The 21432-nt window shown below is 30.0% G+C and overlaps 7 protein-coding genes across 13 annotated transcripts; 4 read left to right on the forward strand and 3 right to left on the reverse strand.

Moving 5' to 3' along the window:
- The first annotated feature begins 133 nt into the window (after positions 1-133).
- LOC118073994 (KIF-binding protein) lies at positions 134-2160 on the forward strand. The gene has a single exon (XM_035094824.1). It carries the CDS (start codon positions 280-282, stop codon positions 2080-2082), a length of 1803 nt encoding a protein of 600 aa, XP_034950715.1. The 5' UTR covers positions 134-279; the 3' UTR covers positions 2083-2160.
- smid (nuclear valosin-containing protein-like smid) lies at positions 2096-5892 on the reverse strand. Of its 2 annotated transcripts, XM_035094823.1 has the most exons (7): positions 5734-5892; positions 5453-5554; positions 5059-5268; positions 4706-4990; positions 2791-4629; positions 2481-2702; positions 2096-2388 (listed from the first exon to the last, which is right to left on the reverse strand). In XM_035094823.1, exons 2-7 carry the CDS (start codon positions 5534-5536, stop codon positions 2251-2253), a joined length of 2778 nt encoding a protein of 925 aa, XP_034950714.1. In that variant the 5' UTR covers positions 5537-5554; positions 5734-5892; the 3' UTR covers positions 2096-2250. The 2 variants fall into 2 exon arrangements, with proteins under 2 accessions (XP_034950714.1, XP_034950713.1); XM_035094822.1 differs by lacking the exon at positions 5734-5892 and having other exon boundaries at positions 5453-5723.
- A 215-nt stretch (positions 5893-6107) lies between these two features.
- RpL14 (ribosomal protein L14) lies at positions 6108-7456 on the forward strand. Of its 2 annotated transcripts, none has more exons than XM_035094828.1 (4): positions 6108-6160; positions 6639-6740; positions 6949-7143; positions 7259-7456. In XM_035094828.1, exons 1-4 carry the CDS (start codon positions 6158-6160, stop codon positions 7430-7432), a joined length of 474 nt encoding a protein of 157 aa, XP_034950719.1. In that variant the 5' UTR covers positions 6108-6157; the 3' UTR covers positions 7433-7456. The 2 variants fall into 2 exon arrangements, with proteins under 2 accessions (XP_034950719.1, XP_034950720.1); XM_035094829.1 differs by lacking the exon at positions 6108-6160 and adding an exon at positions 6325-6344.
- Positions 7457-7642: 186 nt separating this feature from the next.
- LOC118073997 (ferritin subunit-like) lies at positions 7643-10250 on the reverse strand. The gene is made up of 5 exons (XM_035094827.1): positions 9983-10250; positions 8769-8887; positions 8487-8648; positions 8043-8174; positions 7643-7910 (listed from the first exon to the last, which is right to left on the reverse strand). The coding sequence occupies exons 1-5, from the start codon at positions 10050-10052 to the stop codon at positions 7755-7757; spliced, it is 639 nt and encodes a 212-aa protein (XP_034950718.1). The 5' UTR covers positions 10053-10250; the 3' UTR covers positions 7643-7754.
- Positions 10251-10275: 25 nt separating this feature from the next.
- On the forward strand, positions 10276-12085 carry Fer2LCH (Ferritin 2 light chain homologue). 2 transcript variants are annotated; one of them, XM_035094825.1, is made up of 4 exons: positions 10276-10427; positions 11118-11237; positions 11385-11662; positions 11742-12085. In XM_035094825.1, exons 2-4 carry the CDS (start codon positions 11129-11131, stop codon positions 12030-12032), a joined length of 678 nt encoding a protein of 225 aa, XP_034950716.1. In that variant the 5' UTR covers positions 10276-10427; positions 11118-11128; the 3' UTR covers positions 12033-12085. The 2 variants fall into 2 exon arrangements, with proteins under 2 accessions (XP_034950716.1, XP_034950717.1); XM_035094826.1 differs by lacking the exon at positions 10276-10427 and adding an exon at positions 10501-10631.
- Positions 12086-12508: 423 nt separating this feature from the next.
- On the forward strand, positions 12509-17962 carry Evi5 (ecotropic viral integration site 5). Of its 4 annotated transcripts, XM_035094898.1 has the most exons (10): positions 12509-13078; positions 13186-13469; positions 13567-13824; positions 14007-14271; positions 14397-14759; positions 14935-15612; positions 15694-16176; positions 16242-16340; positions 16496-16564; positions 17301-17418. In XM_035094898.1, the coding sequence occupies exons 2-9, from the start codon at positions 13294-13296 to the stop codon at positions 16547-16549; spliced, it is 2376 nt and encodes a 791-aa protein (XP_034950789.1). In that variant the 5' UTR covers positions 12509-13078; positions 13186-13293; the 3' UTR covers positions 16550-16564; positions 17301-17418. The 4 variants fall into 4 exon arrangements, with proteins under 4 accessions (XP_034950789.1, XP_034950785.1, XP_034950787.1 ...); XM_035094894.1 differs by lacking the exon at positions 16496-16564 and having other exon boundaries at positions 12511-12884; positions 17301-17462; XM_035094896.1 differs by lacking the exon at positions 16496-16564 and having other exon boundaries at positions 12512-13078; positions 17301-17962.
- A 39-nt stretch (positions 17963-18001) lies between these two features.
- On the reverse strand, positions 18002-21426 carry Taf7 (TATA-box binding protein associated factor 7). Its single transcript, XM_035094899.1, has 8 exons — positions 21143-21426; positions 20935-21028; positions 20582-20710; positions 20419-20499; positions 19971-20328; positions 19479-19829; positions 19211-19380; positions 18002-18631 (listed from the first exon to the last, which is right to left on the reverse strand). The coding sequence occupies exons 2-8, from the start codon at positions 21025-21027 to the stop codon at positions 18590-18592; spliced, it is 1224 nt and encodes a 407-aa protein (XP_034950790.1). The 5' UTR covers position 21028; positions 21143-21426; the 3' UTR covers positions 18002-18589.
- Positions 21427-21432: the final 6 nt, after the last annotated feature.

The following is a 21432-nucleotide window of genomic DNA, read 5'->3' on the forward strand; positions in this document are numbered from 1 at the left end:
TCTTCATGTGTTCTTGTACGCTTGCGCAGTAGTAAAAAGCATGGTAGAAGGGGTAGAAAATCGGTGGTGGGGAGCCCGAAAGCATTGAAGCAGCTGAGGAACTCTTTTCTCAGTTCGACTATATACAGTAGTGTCCTTTTAAATAGCAAAAACGTTTAGTAAAAATATTGTTAGAAAAAAATAAAAGAATAATTTACCATTGGTATTTATTCAAGTTAAGTAGTTTTAAAGTGGTGCTAATAATAATAATAGAAACGATAAGTAATTATTAAAGCAAAAATGGTGACTTTTAATAAAGAATTGTTAGACGACTTGAAAGAAAAATATTTTAAGGTTAGGAAGTTATTGGATGATCCCAATGACAACAATCAAGAAGGGCCTGATTGTGAAACGAAGAATAAGGCAATAACTATTTTAAAAGAAATGAAGATAAAAATAGAAAATATTTTAAATAATTCATCTGATCAAGATTTAAATTTTGTTGGAATGCTAGCAGTAGTTTGGCTAAATATTGGAATTATTTGTATTGATAATGAAGAACTGAAAGAAGCTGAGGATAATTTAATGCAATGTATTGAAATTTTAAAAGGTCGTGAGCTGGAACCTCAATGTATCTTACCATCTCTGAGCGCTTTGAATCAATTAGGTATTATTTGGTTTCAATGGGGAGAGTATGAGAAATCAAAGGCTTTTGTAGAAAAATCAGAGAGATTGTATACAGAGTACAAAAATCTAGATCCTGTACCAGAGCCAAAAGGAATGTCTTCAATATTTGGAATAGAAAATAGTGAAGAACCAACTCCTCAGCATGTATTAGAAAAATTACACGCTTTAACGCTTTATTACATTGCACAAGTTTATGGAATATGTAAAGACCACCATAAATCAGCACTTTATTGTCATATGACGCTCCAAAAACAACTAGAACTAACAGATTTAGATTACATTGATTGGGCACTGAATGCAGCAACGTTATCGCAGTTTTTCATGGAGAAAAAACATTTTACTCAAGCAAGACACCATTTAGCAGCAGCTTCTCATATTCTCAAGTTATATGAAAATTCTTTGGTTGATGATCCAGGTGAAACGGCCAATGATGAAGTTAAGGCAGCTAAATGGGAACAATTTCATCATAGAAGTGCAGATGTGGCTCGATGCTGGGCTAAATATGGAATTTTACTGATGAGTATGTCTCGAGATCGACTAATTGAACTTTCTGAAAATATTGACGATGAAAAGAACTCAACTAATGATTCAAAGCCAGGTGATGCTGAAGAAGGTAATGATGATGATTTTAAACGAATGAAATTTGAGAAATTAGAAGAAAATATAACACCTATCGCAAAGCAGATTACTGATAAATATCTTTTAGATTTTAATGATGCTAAGAAAGTATTTTTAAATGTTCAACAATGGCTCGACCAAGCAAAAAAATATTATGCTTTAGAAACACATGCATCAGATTATGTTCACATTATGCAAGATATGTCTCAAGCTTATAAATATTTATCATTCTTTGAAGACGATGAAGACCGTCAAGCAAAGATGCACAAACGTAGAATTGATATTCTTGAGCATGTAATAAAAGAGTTGAACCCAAGATATTATCAATCTGAATGTCGACAAATTTGGATTGAACTTGGTGAAACATATTCAGCTATATTGGACATTAAAGTAGATAAACTTCGAGCTTCAGACGACAGGCCTGCACCTGCAACTCTAAACAAAATAAATCAGTTATGCCAATCCGCTATAAAGTATTATCAGACATTCCTTGATTCTTTGAAGGAATCTGAATCAGCACCTGCACCAAAAGAATTTCCAGAAGAATTAGTTCGAGCTGCACTTTTCGCATATTTCAATTCAGGAGCTCTCTACAATAGAATTATAACTCTGGATAAGAATACACAGATTGAAAATATTAAAAATAGTATAAAAGCTTATAATTTTTTTATTGATTACTGTGATTCTCATCCAGAAACAGCAGAGTTAATGAAAAATGAACTTAATGTATGTAAAGACCTTGTTAATTTATTACCTTTGAAATTATCTAAATTAATGCAATCATTGTCTAAAAGTTAAATAAACAGTTGAATTCTTTTTTTCAAAATTTTTATTATTTTTATATTAATGAAAAACTATTGATAATCCATAAATCAAAACGGAGTGATAATTTGTGTAAAAAGTAATCTTATCAAGAAAAAATAAAAGATTATACACAGTTCTACTTTTATTATAGAACTACCGTCTTCACGTTTCCATTTCTTCCATCGGTGCATCAATTATTGGCTGATCAATAGGTAAATCAATAGGCGTTTCCATTGGTGTAACTTCTGTAAGCTTTTCTATCGTGTAGAGCTTTCTTAATTTTTCATAATGTTTTGCATCCTAAAAAGAGTTAAGTTGATAATAAAATTAATTTGATTGTAATAGCATAAACCTATTGAATCCAATTATTAAAACAGTCAAGTAAAAAATACCTTGTCAAGAATTGAAGGTCGAACTTTAGTAAAAGCAGTATCTATATGTCTCATGTAAACCTCAGTCAATCCTGAATTATTTATCATAGACTCTTTCAAAGCTTGAATACCAGCTTCTCTAATTAATGAAGCTAAATCTGCTCCGCTGTATCCATCACATCGATCACTCTTTGCTATTATCTCTAGGTCGACATCAGCTGCAAGTTTAGGTCTTGTTCCATTCTGCAACATAAAAATTAATAAATATTTCAAAATTTTTTATTAACTATTGTTCTTTATTTTATTGACTTATTGATAGTGGATCCTTTACCTTTGTTAACGCCTTTAAGATATCTACTCGATCTAGCGGTGTTGGAAGGCCAACATAAAGAATTTTATCAAATCGGCCTGGTCGTAATACTGCAGGATCAATAATGTCAGGTCGATTCGTAGCAGCCATTAAATAAACACCTTTTCTTCCCTCAATACCATCCATCTCAGTGAGTATTTGATTAACAACCCGTGAAGTCGAAGAGTTATCGCCTTCAGTTCTCTTTGGACATAAAGCATCAAATTCATCAAAGAAAATGACACATGGGGCAGAATTCCTAGCTCTGATGAAGCATTGTCTAACTGCCTTTTCACTTTCTCCGACATACATATTAAGTAATTCTGGTCCTTTAACCGAAATAAAATTTATTTCTGCTTCATTAGCTATCGCTTTTGCCAGCAAAGTTTTTCCACATCCAGGTGGTCCACATAACAATACTCCAGTGGGAGTTGTTAAACCAAAAGCTGCAAAACTTTCGGAATGTTTTACAGGTGCTAAAATAGCCATTTGTAATTCTTCTCTTATTTCTTGAAGCGAGCCTATGTCTTCCCAAGTTACATCAGGTACAGTAGCAAATCCTTCTCGCTTAGATGATGGTTGTACTACTCGAAAAGCTATATCGAAATCCACATTTTCTATATGTAAATCTGATAATCGTTCTGGAGATAAAGGATTTTTATCTCGTAAAAGCTTAAGTAAATTATCCAAATCTTCAAAGTTATTTTGTAGTTTTTCAGAACTTTCGGGTACTTTTGTACTATTTTCATCAGTTACTGGAAGACTTTGATCATCATTTTGAACAACAGGTGATATAATCGTTTGTTCAACAGAAACTTCATCTGATACTACTATACTCGGCTCTTCATCTTTTTTCTCAGTAGCTGTCGTATCCATTTCATTAATTTCTCTATCTGTAGCTTTTTCACTCACATCGCTCTCTTTTTCTTTCTCGTTTTCGATTATTTCAGCCACTGGTTCTGAAATTTTTTTATCATCATTATTTAGTTTCTTTTCATTATTGATTTTTTTGAAAATTCTATCCACTGCTGCTATAGCTGCCTCTCGTAACAAAGCAACTAAGTCAGCTCCAACAAATCCTGGAGTCATTGCTGCTATTTTCTTTAAATCTATGTCTTTTGCGAGTGATAAACGAGCTGTATGAACTTGGAGTATGCATTCTCGAGATTCTTTATCAGGAATACCAAGACATACTTCCCTATCAAATCTTCCAGCCCGTCTTAGAGCGGGATCCATTGCATCTGGACGATTAGTTGCTCCTAAAACCAATACTTGTTCTCCGTTTTCTTTGAAGCTTAATTCATCAAGGCACGATAATAGTTGAGCAACCATTCGTCTTTCCATTTCTCTTTGAGCTGTTGCTCTGTGGGGTGCCATAGCATCAATCTCATCTAAAAATAAAACGCAAGGTGCACATGCAACTGCTTTATCAAACAGTTCTCTGATACGCGATTCACTTTCTCCTGATACGCCACCGATCAATTCTGGAGCTGCTACTTTAATTAATGGAACATTAAGCTCGCCTGCAATTGCATGAGCCATCAAAGACTTTCCACATCCTGGTGGACCGTGAAGTAAAAATCCTCTAGGTGGTGATATTCCTATTTGTTTAAAAATCTCTGGATGTTTAATATGAACTAGTAATCTACAAACATCTTCTAAAACTTTTTTATTTCCTCCAACATCAGCGAATTTTACTTTTACGTCTATCGCTTTATGACTTTCTTTCTTTTTCTTGGACGTCGGAAAATCTTCGGAAGATTTTTCACGGGGTCTTTTCCTTGAATTTTCTAAGATGGTCTTATTTCGAGCGTCTAGCATCTGAGAATTAAAGTTGTATAAATAGAATTAAATATTATAAATAAATCTATGAATAAAAGATAGAAAGATAAATTACTTTTGGAGTATTTGGTGTAAGTTTGGTGATATCAACGTCTGCTTTAGCATATTTTTGTTGACAAGAATGAGCTGAAGGTTTGGGAGGAATTTTTGATGAAGGTCCACCACTCACATGAGATGATCTGGCTATTTTTTCTGGAGCAATATCTTCCAATTTTTCGGAATCATCGTCGCTGCTTATGTCAATTAATTCTTTATCGCTTGAATTTCCGTTTCGTTCTGAAGATTTTGTGTACATTTTTAAAAGCTCTTTACCCAAAGGATCATTGACTGGTGTATCAGACTAAAATCAAATAATTTAACCATTAATAATCATTATAAGAAAAATAATATTAGTATGTGTTTTATTACCTCAATTTCTACTTCATCATCATAATCATCTTGTCGTGATAAAGAGTCGGATTTTTTAGAAAAACTCTCAGTTATTTCATCGTAAGCTCGACGAACTAAAGCTCTGAATGGACCACGTTTCTTTTGCCTGTAGTCCCGATATTTTCTTTGTAAACTATCAGCCATCTCATTTACATCAATGTACACTTTATCTTCGTTCTCACACAAATACTAAAACATAAACAGTAACGTTAGAGCTATTCAATCATATAAAGATGATTGCTCATTAAAAAAAAAAGATATCGCATAAAAGACGTAACTGAAACATTTGAAACTTGAGAACTACTGATTTAAAATAATACTTAACAAAGCATTGAGTTACTTCACTATTATTTTAGGTTATGTTCTTACGTACCGTTTGTACGCGACTAATAATCGTCGAATCTCCTTGAATCCTTGGTTGATGATCTTCGTTACTTCTTCCCATTGTAGTAATCATTTCGTCATTACTTGCACCCTGTAGTGGAATAATGTCAATAGAAGAATTCAGTTTTCTTATTTTATTCATGTTAGAGAATACAATTCACGCAACACGTGAATATTTACGCTATTAATCAAAAACTTATAAAGAAAATACACGAGTGTTATGTTAAACTATGAGTTATTTAGAACGCAATTATTGTATTAATTACATACGTATAAACTACCGGCAACACACTACTACCGGTTACTGTTATTTGTTGGTTCGCTTCTGTAAAAACCAAAAAAACATAAAACATGAACTGTTGAGTGTATTCAATGACGCACTGAATTGAGTCAATCTTTCATAAACCAAGTAAAATGGCTGCCAACACAACAACAAACTATCGAGATGAATATTGATGCGGAAATAAAGCAACTATATATAAAGAAAATTTTTTTCTTTTGAAAAACTTCTGATTTTAATTAATACAAATAAATATAAAAACATATAAATCTAATTATTTTACATCAAAAAACTGTTTTTAATAAAAATAGCCTTCAGATTGTTTTTTCTTAAAAGTACACATGACTTGCGTTGTTCTCGAATGCTGCGCCATGAACGTTGCAACTCGAACTTTTTCTTTTCACCGTTTCCGCCATGGTTAGTATCTAATATTTCATTTATATTATTATTTTTAAAATATTTTTATAAACTTTAACACTAAAATAATATCATTAACTTAATCCTACATGTAAAAATATTTTTGACTCATCTTTTCATCATTTTATTCTGTCTTAAAATATTGGAAACGTTAAGAACAAAACATCTGTAATGCGAGCACATGGTTATACTTTTATTTGATAAATATTGTGAATTATTTTATAGATTTCAATGTTGTAATGAATATAACTAATAGTTTAAACATCATTTTGTTAAGAAAATATGAATAATTAACTAAGTACCTGGTACAAATCAATATATGATCATAATTGTCATTTACTCCAAACGTGAGGTTATGCATTGATCAGTAGCATTCTATGAGCTTCGTTTGTTACACAAAAATTATTGCGATCATTTCGTAATTACGCTGAAAATAAATAAAATATGATGTATATTAATGTTTTCTGTTTGTTTATAGCCTTTTGCCAGGTACGTGCAAACGGGGCGAATCGCCTTGGTGAATGATGGTCCTCATAAAGGCAAACTTGTGTCCATCGTGGATGTCATTGATCAAAACCGAGTAAGTACTGCTTAATATAAATCACTTTGCAAAAATATACATAGTATTTTATGTGAAAAAATGATGATCCCCATTCTTGATAGGAATTGCCGGCTGATACATAACTGATGCCAACTTTAAATCTGATATAAATTTAAATATATAGATATAGATTCATTAATTGATAGTTAGTAATACAAAATATTCATGATGTTTTTATTTTATTTAGGTTTTGGTTGATGGACCACAATCGAAAATTCCAAGGGGAGAAATGAAGTTAACCGATCTTCATTTAACTAAGTTTTGTCTAAAATTCCCCTACACTGGAGGAACCCGGGTGGTTCGAAAAGCATGGGATGAAGCCAAGCTTGATGAGCAATGGAGTAAAACTATGTGGGCCAGCAAAGTTGAAGCCAAGAAGAAGGTAAATAATAAGAACATAGCTAGACTTATAATAAGAATATCTTCTTTCGCAAACTGAATATTTTCTAGAATTCTATTTTTGAATCTATTTATTTATATTGATTTCTTTGTTGCAGCGTTTGGCGATGAGTGACTTTGATCGATTTAAATTAAGGAAAGCTCGTCAAATTAGAAATAAAATAAGAACGCAGGCATTTTATGCATTGAAACGAGGTCTAAAAAAGGCAAGAAAAGCTAAACTAACAGCAAAAAAATCTGAGAAAAAGAAAGAAACAACGTCGAAAAAATAAATTGAAATAAATATTTCTAAGAGACTTGATCTTAATTTTATTGATTAAAATCCTTGATTAAAAAAACATTTATTGATAGTTTTTTTATTTACGAATAAAACATTTAAATACAGCATTTGATTATACAATAATTACATAATCAATTTGATCATACATAAAGTTAGTGCATCTAATTTTTGATATAGAATATATGAAAAACAAATCTATAAAAAATGAAAAAAATCTTCAAATATATTTCTATAATACGAATTATTAATAATACTATACTTTACGTATGATCGAGAAAATATTAAAGGTTTTAAATATAATAACATCATAAAATTTACAATTCTTCCTTCAATATTTTTTTATCATAAAGAAACTCTCCAAGAGGACCGTGCATGTCCATCATTTTACCAAGAGTAGATACCATGCCAGCTAATTGACGTTGTCCGTTATATTGTTCAGTTAAGAAGTCTCCAGTTAGATAATCCACGAGCTGAAATTTTTTAATCATTACAGATTACTTCTAGAAAAATAGTTGATAGAATAAACAAATATAGCAATATGCTATAGTTTAAAAAAAGGTTAATTGTGATTTCGTAATTGAAAAAAATTAAATATATCTTACATGGTAATCGTTGAACTTATCGTTTTCACAGTTCTTAATAATACTGCGAATAGATTTGGTGACTTCGGCTTCTAGTTTAAGTGCTTTTGACAGCGCATGAATGCCGCTAAATGTTTCATCCGTTAGAGGTTTCTATACAAAGGCAATTAGTAACAATCAGAGAAAATTATATCTATTTAAACATATTTTATATTGTAGTATTAATGAATTAAATAAGCGTACAATTATATAATGATCATAAAAGAAGCAATAACAATAATAATCAGGATGTTTGGCGGAAAGGAAATGAAATATTTGATAGTTAGACTGATATATCACTTGAAAAATACATTTGATGCTACAATCAAATGTTTTGGTAGGCTTATTGTAAGTTGTTGATATACTAATACTACAATGAGGAGATATTGAATAATTATTATATATATATATATAACAAATACATACCACTGGGAAATTTAAAAGCTTGCTAACGTCATTCTTGAGCTGACCACGCATCAACAAATATTCAATAACTTTAATAGCATGTTCTCGTTCTTCGCTAGCACTTGCGAAAAAGAACTTTGCAAATCCAGGACGATTAACAGTGTCTTGAGAGAAATGAGCCCCCTAATGATTTTAAAACAAAGAATTAAAATGATAAAAATAATTCGTACTAATGATTAAATGATCTGTGATGTGAATCACAGAAGTTTAATCATATCAAGTTTATATTATGAGTCAAAGTACCATCGCTAAGTAGGTCATAGCAGCATCAATTTCTGTTTTAACCTGATTTTCCAAAGCTCTAATGCAAGGATGTACCATGTCAATCCATTCATTAGGAACATCAGCAGGCTTGATGATACCTATAAATCGAAAATCATCCATATTATTTTTACCATAATATCATTGTCATTGCTATTCTACTATATAAAATTATTATTTATCTTTGAAAACATTCACTTTGTTAACACATTCGTTAGAATTTCTAAAATCACAGAATGGAAAACTTGATAAACTATTGAGACCTTTGGAATTATGAATAATACGAAAAATACGCCCACTTATTACATGTCCTTGGGGATCTTTCTTATCAAATTAATGTTGCTGACTGATAATAGTTAAACATTTTATATAGTTTTATTATTCTATTAAAATTATTCAGTGATTACTTATTTATTACTCGTTTATGATAATAATTAAGATTATTCATAAAAGACATTCTTACAATGATGAAAATGAATGTTGAAGTGCACAATGCAACAACAGGATGATGGGAAAGTAGGATAGATTGCATGATATTGATCGATCGATCAGCCAAAGGACAATATTAACATTTTAATTGACTGTATTTCATCATAATTTCATTTTATCATGTCTTATCATTTGGCAAATAATACGTGAGACTTATAATCGGTTCCTTATCATTATGTTTTTTAGTCGAATTATACGATTCCTTTTTTCAACTTCTGAATTTAGACACCTCATTAAACTATCAAATATTCCCACAAAACTGATATCTATTATAATTAAACTGGAATGACTAATTCAATGAATATAAATGAAATTACTAAGGATATCTATTGAGTTTCATTATAAATTGAAAAAAAGGATTTTGAATTTTATAAACAAAGAAATAGTTATTATGCACATGAATAAACTAACCTAAAGTGAAACCACTGGAGCAAGTCAGTGGACTATATTGATGATTTAATGAAATTAAATAATGTAAACATTGAACAAATCAATCACTAATAAGAGTATAAATTAAAAATCTCCATGTACTTTGGCTCCTTGAACCCTAAAAAAGCCATGATAAAAAAAAAACATTGGTTTGATGATATTAAAAACTTGGAGCCAACCATGAAAAAGAAATGGAAAATCGATATCAATAAACTAATAATGATAGTTATTAGGTAATGAAGATATTGACAATATATAAAAATAATAAATAAACTTACATTTTAAGGAATCACCAGCAGTTGCGCTGATGCATGCAATTGCTAGAAGAAAAGTGGTTAGAGCCTTCATGATGATTTTTTAGAACGCAATAACTAGATTTAAAATTGAAAGTTAAAAAGAAATACGCGTTTCTCCTCTTCGTTGACTTATATCGAAGCAACCTTTATACACACTGGTATAGAAGGCCTTCCGCCACAAATTTCAAGTAATATCAATGAGCAAAGTAAAATGTATTAGCCATTGGCCACTTGAAAACAAAGTATGATAATCGCAAGTCACAATGGAGTTAAGAATTCGACGAACTGCGATTTGCGCATGCGCTTTTTAATTATTAGATTCCAAGCTAACATCGCAGCAGAAATAAAACCTCAGTGAAGTACCGTAAAGCGTCGAAACGAGAGTATTCACGCTTTTAATTATTGCATTATTAAACGAAATACAATAGTAAGTTTGATTTTTTTCATACTTTTTATGTAACTTACAATTGACATGATCATTTGTTTAAATACCGGCCATCTTAGTATTTATTTTGATCTATATAAAATCGATATTTCACTTGGTTCTGCTCCGTGTATTGCGCATTTATTTTTATTTAATAAATCTTTTGTTCTTAATTATTGTACTTTGATAAGCTGATCATAAAGTCCTGTAAGTGATTCTCCTGTTGTTATTTATGAGTCATTCAATAAAAGAAAGACCTTCACTGAGGAAATTTCTGGAATTGTTTAAAAACATAACCAATAGTATTGTAGGTCAAATATACTTTTAAGAACTCTAAATTTAAAAAAAAAAATACTGGTTCAATAAATAAGTTTAAATATCAAGTGATTCATAGAAAATTGTAAAAATTGAACTTATTAATAAAAAGGTTTATGAATGAAACTCTTTATAATGAACCAAGTTTCAATTGTTTAATGTAACTTCATATCTTTCATTGACACTAATACTAAGTAGTGTTTATTACTTTGTTTTATTTCGAATTAATCATATGTAGAATAAAAACGATGAATTTTCAATAATATTTATCGTGGTGATCTTTTGATCTTGTATATCTCTAATTTTTCATGTAACATGTTTAATATAAATAATTTTATTTATATTTAGTCCATAATTGATAGATAATTATTTTTCTAGTTTCAGCCATCATGTGGAAGATTGGAGCTTTAGTAGGATTGCTCTTGATAAGCTCATGTACAGCAAATTTTTGTTACAGTGATGTAGAATCGGCATGTAACACTCGGGAATCTATGGGCGGTTAGTTAAAATTATTATTAATCTGTTTTACAATTGAATTTTATGTATACCAATTACATTGTCGATAAGATTGTATGATTAGATTATCGTAATAGCACTGTGCTCATTGTCTTTTCATTATTTTTGATGTGTCTGATTTTTTTTTAGAAAACCCGACACTCGCCAATTGTAATGCTCAATATGGAGCCATAAACCATCTATTAACTGATCTCCAAGCCTACGTTAGCGCTCACATTGACACAAGTTTTGAATATTTACTTATGTCATCTCATTTTGGTAATTATGATTCTAATCGTGATGGATTCAAAGGCTTTTTCCGTAAAATGTCTGATAAAGCATGGGAAAATGCCATTGACTTGATCAAGTTTATCACCAAGAGAGGAGGAAAAATGAACTTCAATGTCCTACCAAGAATCAAGAGAAGCGTAAGATAATTTTGTTTTAAAAGATAAGATTCTGATTTATTTTCATGATTTAAAACAATCTCCTTTATCGATTTAACAGGACAAAAATCTCGTATTAGAACTTCCTGAGATCAACAGCTTGGCTAGAGCCCTTGATACTGAAAAACAGATGGCTAATGAAGCATTACATATTCATAACATCGCTGAACATCACGCAAATAAACATGATGCTTCAGTTTCTCACTATATAGAGGAGAAATTCATCGAACCTCAAGCAGAAACTATAAGAACTTTGGCAGGACATACAAATGATTTAAAACGTCTCCTATCTGACAATGATGCTGCTGTATCATTATTTATGTTCGATGAGTATTTAAAAAGTACTTTGTAATTAATTATAATTTGAATATATTTAAATGAAATAAATACATTAGATTATTTCAATTATTCTTTATTAAAATATCTTTATTATTGTATTACCGTCGTGATCTATTTTATTGTATTACATGATGAAGTTTCTATTGTATAAATAAAACCAATAAATTCTCTTATTTACGAAATTATGAGAAATATTTCATAGTAGACTATAAACAATTTTTATTATGATTTATACTCAATTATGTAACTATTTTGTATAATTGTTTTTTTTTAATTACATTTATTGATAAAAACAAATCATGTATAAATTTATTTCAATAAAAAGAATTTGCTTCTGTTAAAAATTAAAGAAAGAGAGAAGAATATTACTTCAAATAATATTTGAGTATAAATAAATTCTATTTACTCAATCCAATTTGATATTTTTTTAATAAAAACAATAATATTCGCTCGTTGTTCATAAATATATTTTATCGATAAAATTGTATAAAATGATATATTGATCTCTCTACAGATGTTTTTGGTCACGTACAAGATAAATTTTACATTACGAAAGATCTAACTTCAATATGGCGACTGCTTGTCAGTCACATTCCAGAGTTGGAAACGTTGGAAAGGTATCTTCCCCCTTCCACTCTTTTTACATATACGTTATACTTACCTTCCTATTACATTATCAAACGGAAGAAAGAGATAGTAATATAATTAGTCAAAACATCCATTAAATAGTATCAATAAATTTATAAATTTATCAACTTTATACAATAATTGAAAAAGTTATAAAGTCATTAACAAACGTTTTTATTGTTGCCTTATTTGTAAAAAAAAGTTTATTTCTAGTGTAACGTTATTTTACAGTGTGTGGGTGAGTAATTTGACGTGTAAGCCTTTAAAGACAGCTGTCAAATGATTTATTAATAAACTTTTGTTGTGTACAACTTTCTAATAATTTTTATATTTATTTCATTCATTGATCTATATAATGCTTACCACTTAACCTTCTATTTTGCCTGTATTAGCCATTTAAATGTATGTTTCAAGTGTTAAAGTATATCAAATGTATGTGTAACATTTTTAATAATTGTTTTACTCCAATTTAATACTTGACGTTTATGTTTATGTTCAAGTTACTCCAAAATTTTTTTACACAATATTTATTTTTTCAGAATTATCAACATCACTGGGATTAATTTATTGATTGTTATTTAATAATCTAAGCTTAATTATTTATAATAAGAAAGAAAAAAATTGTATAATAATATGAGTCACAGGTGATGAGTATAAACTACACTCTTAATTCATCTCTCCAATTTTCTACTGAGTCTTGCTGCAAAGCAATTATTTTATCAGCCTTGGAACTGGGTATTAACACTAAAAAAGTGTGTTCCGAAGGCTCAAACATATCAACCGACGAGCTGGCGCTTTTAGGGAAGCTGGAAGAGGCTAATCGGTATGTTTACAAAGTTAATTATTATGTTTTTACTAATCAATTGAATAAGTGTTGAAAAGAAATAATGTTTGCTAATAAACCTGATTATTTGTTTTAGATTAATCGAGTCAGATGTGAAATCATGTAACTCATTACAAAGTAATCACAGTAGAAAAAGTTCTGATACATCTCAGACTCAGGCATCGGGCGTCAGCGGTGATAGTGAAACTGCGGCCCGATGCCACACCCCAACTGATGGAGAAGTTGATGTCTGGAAACGATGGGGTAATATCGTAGCAGATTGGGAGAATTATTGGAAGAAACATAAAGATGTTATTAAAGAATTAGTTAAACAAGGGATACCACATCATTTTAGGTAATCAATGTTTGCTTTTCAAGGAGAAATGTTTACTTATGTATTCATTCTACCACTTAAGATTATCATTCTTGTCAATAAAAAGACTTTAACATTTTAATCAAACGTCAAGTAGTGTTTGAGCAAAGGCTCTTTCTTAAATTTTATATTATGATTTATTATTTGTTTCTTTACCAATTTAGGGGTATTGTATGGCAGTTATTATGTGGCGCGCATGATTCGCCTGTTAAAAAACAGTTTGCTGAATATATTAAAGCAACGTCAGCTTGTGAAAGAATCATCAGAAGAGACATAGCTCGAACATATCCAGAACATGAGTTTTTTAAAGAAAAAGATGGATTTGGTCAAGAAAGTTTATTTAATGTTATGAAAGCTTATAGTCTTCATGATCGTGAAGTGGGATATTGCCAGGGATCTGGCTTTATTGTTGGATTGTTGCTCATGCAGGTATTAACATTTAGACTTATTAGATGATCCATTTAAAAAATTAAATATAATCAGAGACAATTAACTCATTAAATAATTATAATTAAGTGGAATTAAGATATATATAATTAACCAATAAATTTCAGCAAATGCCAGAAGAGGAAGCTTTTGCTGTCTTAGTAGCTCTCATGCAAGAATATCGTTTAAGAGATATGTTCAAACCCAGTATGGCTGAACTAGGCGTCTGCATGTACCAATTAGAACACTTAGTATCAGACACTTATCCAGAACTCGCGGCTCATTTTACAGCTCAAAGTTTTCATACCTCGATGTATGCCTCTTCCTGGTTTCTTACATTATTCACAACAGCGTTAAGCTTGCCTTTAGCGTGTAGAATTTTCGATGTCTTTCTTATGGAGGGTATGGATATCATTTTTAAAGTTGCTTTAGCTATGTTGGATTTGGGAAAAGATGATTTGCTCAGTTTGGATATGGAAGGAATGTTGAAGGTAAATTATTTTTTTTAAGTATACAATATTGCTAATTGTGCCGCGCAATCATTTTAAAATAAATGACTTAATTTCTAAAATTAACCAATCATTTTTGATGGAGACAACCAACTTTCTTCATTGAAAATAAAATTAAGTGGATGAGATTGATTTGATTATTGGAATTTGTCAACAGTTCTTTCAGAAAGAATTACCGGGTAGAGCGGAAAATGATCCAGACAAGCTGTTGAATTTAGCCTATGGAATGAAGATAAATCCAAAGCGTATGAAAAAATTAGAAAAAGATTACACCGTACTTAAAATGAAAGAACAAGAAGAGATGGTTGAGTTGCGAAAATTACGAGCAGAGAATAAATTGCTGAGACAAAGATGTGAATTATTAGAGGCTGAATCTGCAGAATTAGCTGATCGATTAGTAAAGGGTCAAGTTTCTAGAGCAGAAGAAGAAGAAACGTCGTTTGTAGTACAACGAGAGTTAGCAGCTTTACGACATACTCATTTGGAGACGAGTCATCAACTGGAACAAGCACATGAAGAACTGAGGTCTTTGTCGATGCTTTTAGAGGAAAATATGTCGTCTAAACAGTCATCTATAGATGAAATAGTAATGAAACAAGAAGCTCTTTCACAGAAAGAAGAAATGGTGGAATGTTTACAGGAAGAATTAGTACGTGTGCGACTACATGAGGCTGAAAAAGATGCGACAATCAGAGACTTAAGAGCTAGAATACAAGAATTAGAACAAGATAAAAAAACTCTCCGTGAATCAACGCCTGATAATTCTGTGGCGCATTTACAAGAGGAATTAATTGCTGTTAAACTTAGAGAGGCTGAAGCAAATTTATCATTAAAGGTAAAACTAAAAAAAATTGCAGAAGTATTAAAGTAATTTCAATTCTGAATAGTTAATAACAAAAATTATTATGATTTTCAGGATCTCAGACAAAGAGTTACAGAACTAAGTACAGCATGGCAACGGCACTTACAAGAACATCGATCAGCACAATCAGCTCCGGCAGCTGACTCTACTCCCAAAAAATTACTATTCTGGGAAAATCGTGGACATGAGGTTCAAAAACTTGAAGAAGACTTAATGTCTACAAGGGTTCGAGAGATGGTGGTACTTAGTGAAGTTAAAGAACTTAGGCTCAAGGTGATGGAATTGGAAACTCAAGTTCAAGTGGCTACAAATCAATTAAGGAGACAAGACGAAGGCGAAAAGTTACTTCATGAAGAGTTAGAGACTGCTACAGCTAAAGTTAAAGAATTAACAAGTAAATTACGTGAACAAATGCACAAATATTCTGATCTAGAATCGAAAATGAAAGATGATGCTATGATGGCACGAGTTAGGGACGCTGAACATGCTCAACACGTTGCTGAATTAACCCAAAAAATATCTTTATTAGAGCTAAAGGTAAAAAATTTTAAATACACCCAGAAAGTAGGCTAATTTAAAACGAAAACTTATACATTTTTTAGAATGAAGAAATGTATGCTGAAGGTGAATTGAGAAGTAATTTAGATGATAGTGATCGAGTACGCGATTTGCAGGACAAAGTTGCGGAATTGAAGGCAGAGGTAAGAGTGTATTGAAAAATTCAGGTATTCATAATCGTAAATCGATTCATATTTAGATGTAAATAATTATAAAAGAACTTCAGAGTGTTGATACATCGCATTCGTTCAGTTTATTCTAAAATTGATGATGTTAATATTGTTGCTGATCTTTATAGTTCCCCACGCCCATAACCAGTCCAGAGACAGAGCCTTGGCGGTGGCTCGAGTAAGTTGAAATTAACCGAGTACGTGTATTTTTATAACATCTAAATAATTGTGATGTTATGATAAAATTATCGATTTTTGTGTTGGTAGCTAGATCTTGAATATTGTCTATCAATACTTGAGCTTTATTATTTGTTGTAATATTACTATCTTAACTATATTATTTTTATTAGAATTTATATAGTTTTATTAATTGATTCATAAAGATATCAATTTTATATTTTTAACTTTGGAATGGCAGAGATCGCGTTTAGCTCTTTTTAAGCATGTTTAGCTGTTCGTAATATTTATTTGATTGCTCGACATAATAGCGATATTTTTAAATTAATATAATCCTGTTCGTGTATGACTTTAAAATCGCATGTTGCTTCAGTATGCTATTATAGCTGTTACTATTATTATCATACTTTACATTAATAATTTATTGGTAATAACTATCAATTTCTTTTTAATATTCAAGTTGATACCGTGTAGCTAATAATAACGAGTGCGATGTATGTGAATTTTTTATACATTTTTTTCTATTAGCCCAAGCTGACTGGGAGACTCAATATTTTTTATCATATCCATACTTTTTCATTAGAGTATTTTTGTAAAAATCTTTACTTAACATTCTTTTACTTTTATCCAATAATTGATATTGTATTAATTAGATATTTTATTTATCAAACATAAATTTGGAAATATTGTAAAGATTTTTACAATAACTAGTTCTAGCTTAGTTCCTGTTTAAATATTTTTCATTTTATGTCTTAGATCTTGAGATTGAAAAATAGTAAAAAGTGGACTGGTTCTACCGAACTTATTGGACGTAATTTTAGTTTTGAACCTGAAAGTGAATTGGACGAACGTGATCTCAGGATTTGTTTACAAGATCAAGTTAATAACACACCTTTACCAGATTCTCCTAGAATCTAGTACAAGGATTATTCAGCATCGAACGATAAAAGGAATATTGAAATGAAAACTTCAATATTAGTTAACTTCTCGCTGTCATATTTATTCATGATAAATACATTAAGAGACTTTAACTCATTCATTCCAATCGTACTGTGCTAAATTACGTTTACTTCATGCCAATATTTTCAATGTAATATTTATAAGATTATCGCAAAATGTTTTTTATATGAACATTTTTTATTTTTATTTTTTTATTCTCGAGCTTAATTGGCCTCAAAGATTTATATGAATGTTTACTACGAAATATGAATCGTAGTAATTATACATTTTTTAAAATTTTATGGAGTGATGCTAGCTCTGAAAGTGAGTTGAAGGCATTAAATAGCATTACATGAATAAAAATATGACAGTCATAATTTAATTAATGGAATTTAGTATGTGTGTATGGCACAATACTAAGTATTGTATTATTGCACTTAGTGTTTAGAAAACTATATTGATTTTACAAAAAAAAAAAAGAAAATGAAAAAAATAAGAGGATAAAAACTGACCTAGTGATTGAGCTGTTAATGAATATTGTCATATTTTTATTTAAAAATTGTTTTTCAGATATAAATTTTAGATCTTTTTGTTACAGTTTATCAGTTGCATTTTAATATAGATTTTTTTTATATAAAATAATCCTTATAAAGGGGCCAAATAATTAATTTACTTATTATATATAATATAATGAGAATTGAATGAAATTGGCAATTTTCTATGCTCATGTTCTTATCTACTGTGTAATAATTGACAGTATTTTATTAAAAGGAATGATGGATTTTATAATTTTAACAGCATATATATTTACATAAATGTAAGTATATTAAAAACAGACATACTATTAGTTATTTTAGTTTATTTATTCGTGAAGAATATAGAAATGATAAATCAATTTGAAAAATTTGTAGCAATATACTTTAAAAAAAATATTAGAGTAATAGCAACAAACGAATTTCCAGTTTGGTATGTGCAATTATTATATTATAATAATATAACTTAGAAATATATAATTTCAAGACCATTCTATAGTCAAAAATTAAAAATATATCTTAGAAAATGATTTTATTCATAATCATGTTCATCCCGACCAGCGCACACTAGTATTATTCAATCGTGTATTTTCCCTCTAGTTCTAAATCTTGAATCTGGAAAAAATAATACAATCATGTAAACATAAGTTGTCATTTATGTCTTGTCATTAAGACTGTTCGAGCTCTAAAAAAACAGTAAAAAAATAATTTATTCATTTGTGCTAAATTTTTAACTGTTAACGATGTTTTTAATATTTTTATATAATTGTTAAAATTTTACTTAATTAAATATTTACTAAAACAGTGCTATGGAAATGTTTTTAATAATTGAATAGGAGCTAATGGAAATGGATTTAAATATTGAATAATATATTTGTCGTAAATTAACAATATTAGTTAAATTTTACCATCAAAATGATAGATAAACAATAAAAACTAATATAAATAATAAATTATCAATATACGTAATTATTTAATTGGGGTAAGATAAAATGAATTTTAATTCTTGCTACAATAAAATTACAAGTATTATTTATAATGTAAGAATGGTTTGGGTTGTTTTTACTAGAGTTTTTAGCGCTCGAAATGTCATAAAAATCGTTTGCATATTTATTGTAGGTGAAAAATGACAAATAAAAAATTACAAGCTTTTTTAATGAGAAATTTATCTGAATATATATTTTTTTTACATACCTCCTGCATTTTTTGCATCTCTTCCGTCAAAAGTTTGTCCAAGATTTCTTGGAATCTTTGTCGTAATTTAAGATTCTCTATATTTGCTATTTCCGCTTCTTGAAGCTGTCGTCTTTGACGTAATTCTGCTAATTCATTATGTAATGATACTAGCCTACATTGCAATGTATCTACAAAAATAGAAATTAACAAATTATGATTGATATTTCTTTTATGCTAAATCAATGACTTAAATGCACAATTAAATAATCTAGAATGATTATCATACCTTTTGGTATATTTATAGTTTGAGCTTCTGAATCATCTGGTATGATATATTCAGAATGGAAATCTTCAATCTTAGGAACTTTCGAAATATTCTCTTCAGTTGTTCGAGCATCCTGTTCATCAGCATTCTCTGATGGAAACATATCTTTACTGAACTCTGTAAGTAGTTCACTACATGTATTTGTATCCTGTCCTGATCGTTCAGAATAGCCCACTTGCAATGAATTAGAATCAGAGACTCGGCTGTCAGCGGATAAACGGCTATTCTCATCTAATTCCATTACATTAATATTGGGTTCTTCATCTTCATCTTCACTGTCACTAACAGCTTCACCAAATATGTCGTGTTCAGCTGCATTACAAAAAAAATATATAGTTAACAATTGATGATATGAATTCTCAACTCAAAAGTTATTCTAGTATTATTAATGACTTATTACAGTCATAACTAAGGAATTGTTTTCAAAATTGAATAATTAGATTCGACACTTACCTACGTCAACGTTTTGGGATGAATCATTGGTTTCCCTTTTTCCTTTGACAGTACCGGAATTAGATATTTTGTTGGGTTTGGTACTGTCTTCATCTTCACAAATGACTTCCCATTTAACGTTAACAGCATCGTTATCTACTCTTAACAAACGTTTGACCTCCTTTTCAATTTCAGGAGCTTCCACGTATTTTTTCTTAAGAGTCTTTCTAAATCGTCTTCTACGAATATTTTTGGTAGGTGGTGTAAGGCCATGTGGCCACAAAAATTTCCTATCGACTTTGTTAGGATCTTTTTTCTTTTGCCTTACCGGCGATTCATCGTCGGTAGTATGGTCATCTTCTTCCTTACAAATAACCATCTGTAAAACATTGGTTTATCACTCATAAATATTCAGTTGGTTTACATTTGAAAATTTACGATCGAGTAGAATATCTATTTATTTAAATACCTGGCAAATGTCAGCTGTTTTATAAAAACTTTTATTATCAATCGTTTTTAAGGACTCTACAATAGTTGGTAAATCGACGACCTATAAACATAACATAATGAATATAAATTTATTTAAACTATTTAATTAATTTGGAGAGGAAATTAGTTAAATAAATGCATACCTTAGCATGTAATAGCCATTGATCAATTTTAACCTCTCCATATCTCATATCATTGTCAATTTTGATAGAAAGTCTATCTTTTAATGGATGACCAGCTTGTAATGATTCCTTCAATACTTGAGCTGGTTTCTGAAAAGAAAGCAAAGAAAAAATCTGATAATGAAATATCTTGATTTTTAATCTAGAAAAATTAATTCTACTAAAATGTAGTAAAACCAAAAAAAGTAACAATCTTTGGCTTTTCACAAACATATATACAATCTCACAGAAGACGTAATTTTAAATACCCAACAATTCTTTTCGTGATTAGTAAATAAATAATGTATTGGAGCAAAGAATAAATTGTAACCTACCTGAGGTAATCGTAGAATGAATTGACTTTCCAACTCAGGAGGAAGAACATCCATACGGTTTTTATTATAATCAGCATTTGTATGTCGATGCATCCTGAAAAAATTTCACAAAAATCTTGTACAATTGTTTAACATTTATTCAAGCATTTTAAAAAATTTTAAATACTACAACAATAAACAACTTTATAAAATCTTTCATTAAAACTACCTGAATCTGAATTTGAAAGAAAACCCTTTAATTCCGATCGTAACAAATTACTATTCCAATATGCTTATCTACAATCAAAACATTGAGGTTATAGATGACTGTTTACAAAGTGGCTAGGGAATCAAATGACTCCTAGTAATTTTTTTCTCGATAACGCGCGTGCGAAAGTGCAATGTAAATGTTGGCAAACTGTTTTAGAGCATGACGCATCCGGAATTTGTCGTGCATTGAGGTCGGAGGCACATCGGGCGTCGCGCAAACCCCCACAATAAAATCACAAATGGCGGTTC

This window comes from Chelonus insularis, unplaced genomic scaffold, assembly GCF_013357705.1.
Source record: "Chelonus insularis isolate UGA/USDA-ARS -01 unplaced genomic scaffold, ASM1335770v1 scaffold_714_pilon, whole genome shotgun sequence".
Lineage (NCBI taxonomy): Eukaryota > Metazoa > Arthropoda > Insecta > Hymenoptera > Braconidae > Chelonus > Chelonus insularis.

Excerpts from the sequence above, each read along its gene's own strand:
- Taf7 (XM_035094899.1), bottom strand. The coding sequence starts at position 21,027 with ATGCATCGACATACAAATGCTGATTATAATAAAAACCGTATGGATGTT. Across the intron at positions 19,381-19,478 it reads AACTATAAATATACCAAAAG|ATACATTGCAATGTAGGCTA; the intron begins GTATGATAATCA and ends CTATTTTTGTAG. Across the intron at positions 18,632-19,210 it reads AGATGCAAAAAATGCAGGAG|ATTCAAGATTTAGAACTAGA; the intron begins GTATGTAAAAAA and ends TATTTTTTCCAG.
- smid (XM_035094822.1), bottom strand. The coding sequence starts at position 5,605 with ATGAATAAAATAAGAAAACTGAATTCTTCTATTGACATTATTCCACTA. Across the intron at positions 5,269-5,452 it reads TTATTAGTCGCGTACAAACG|TATTTGTGTGAGAACGAAGA; the intron begins GTACGTAAGAAC and ends TTTATGTTTTAG. Across the intron at positions 4,630-4,705 it reads TTACACCAAATACTCCAAAA|ATGCTAGACGCTCGAAATAA; the intron begins GTAATTTATCTT and ends TTTAATTCTCAG.
- Evi5 (XM_035094894.1), top strand. The coding sequence starts at position 13,294 with ATGAGTATAAACTACACTCTTAATTCATCTCTCCAATTTTCTACTGAG. Across the intron at positions 14,272-14,396 it reads TTGGATTGTTGCTCATGCAG|CAAATGCCAGAAGAGGAAGC; the intron begins GTATTAACATTT and ends AATAAATTTCAG. Across the intron at positions 16,177-16,241 it reads TATCTTTATTAGAGCTAAAG|AATGAAGAAATGTATGCTGA; the intron begins GTAAAAAATTTT and ends TACATTTTTTAG.
- RpL14 (XM_035094828.1), top strand. Across the intron at positions 6,741-6,948 it reads ATGTCATTGATCAAAACCGA|GTTTTGGTTGATGGACCACA; the intron begins GTAAGTACTGCT and ends TATTTTATTTAG. Across the intron at positions 7,144-7,258 it reads AAGTTGAAGCCAAGAAGAAG|CGTTTGGCGATGAGTGACTT; the intron begins GTAAATAATAAG and ends TCTTTGTTGCAG.
- Fer2LCH (XM_035094825.1), top strand. The coding sequence starts at position 11,129 with ATGTGGAAGATTGGAGCTTTAGTAGGATTGCTCTTGATAAGCTCATGT. Across the intron at positions 11,238-11,384 it reads CACTCGGGAATCTATGGGCG|AAAACCCGACACTCGCCAAT; the intron begins GTTAGTTAAAAT and ends ATTTTTTTTTAG. Across the intron at positions 11,663-11,741 it reads TACCAAGAATCAAGAGAAGC|GACAAAAATCTCGTATTAGA; the intron begins GTAAGATAATTT and ends TCGATTTAACAG.
- LOC118073994 (XM_035094824.1), top strand. The coding sequence starts at position 280 with ATGGTGACTTTTAATAAAGAATTGTTAGACGACTTGAAAGAAAAATAT.
- LOC118073997 (XM_035094827.1), bottom strand. The coding sequence starts at position 10,052 with ATGAAGGCTCTAACCACTTTTCTTCTAGCAATTGCATGCATCAGCGCA. Across the intron at positions 8,175-8,486 it reads AGCTTTTAAATTTCCCAGTG|AAACCTCTAACGGATGAAAC; the intron begins GTATGTATTTGT and ends GCCTTTGTATAG. Across the intron at positions 7,911-8,042 it reads ATAAGTTCAACGATTACCAT|CTCGTGGATTATCTAACTGG; the intron begins GTAAGATATATT and ends AAAAAATTTCAG.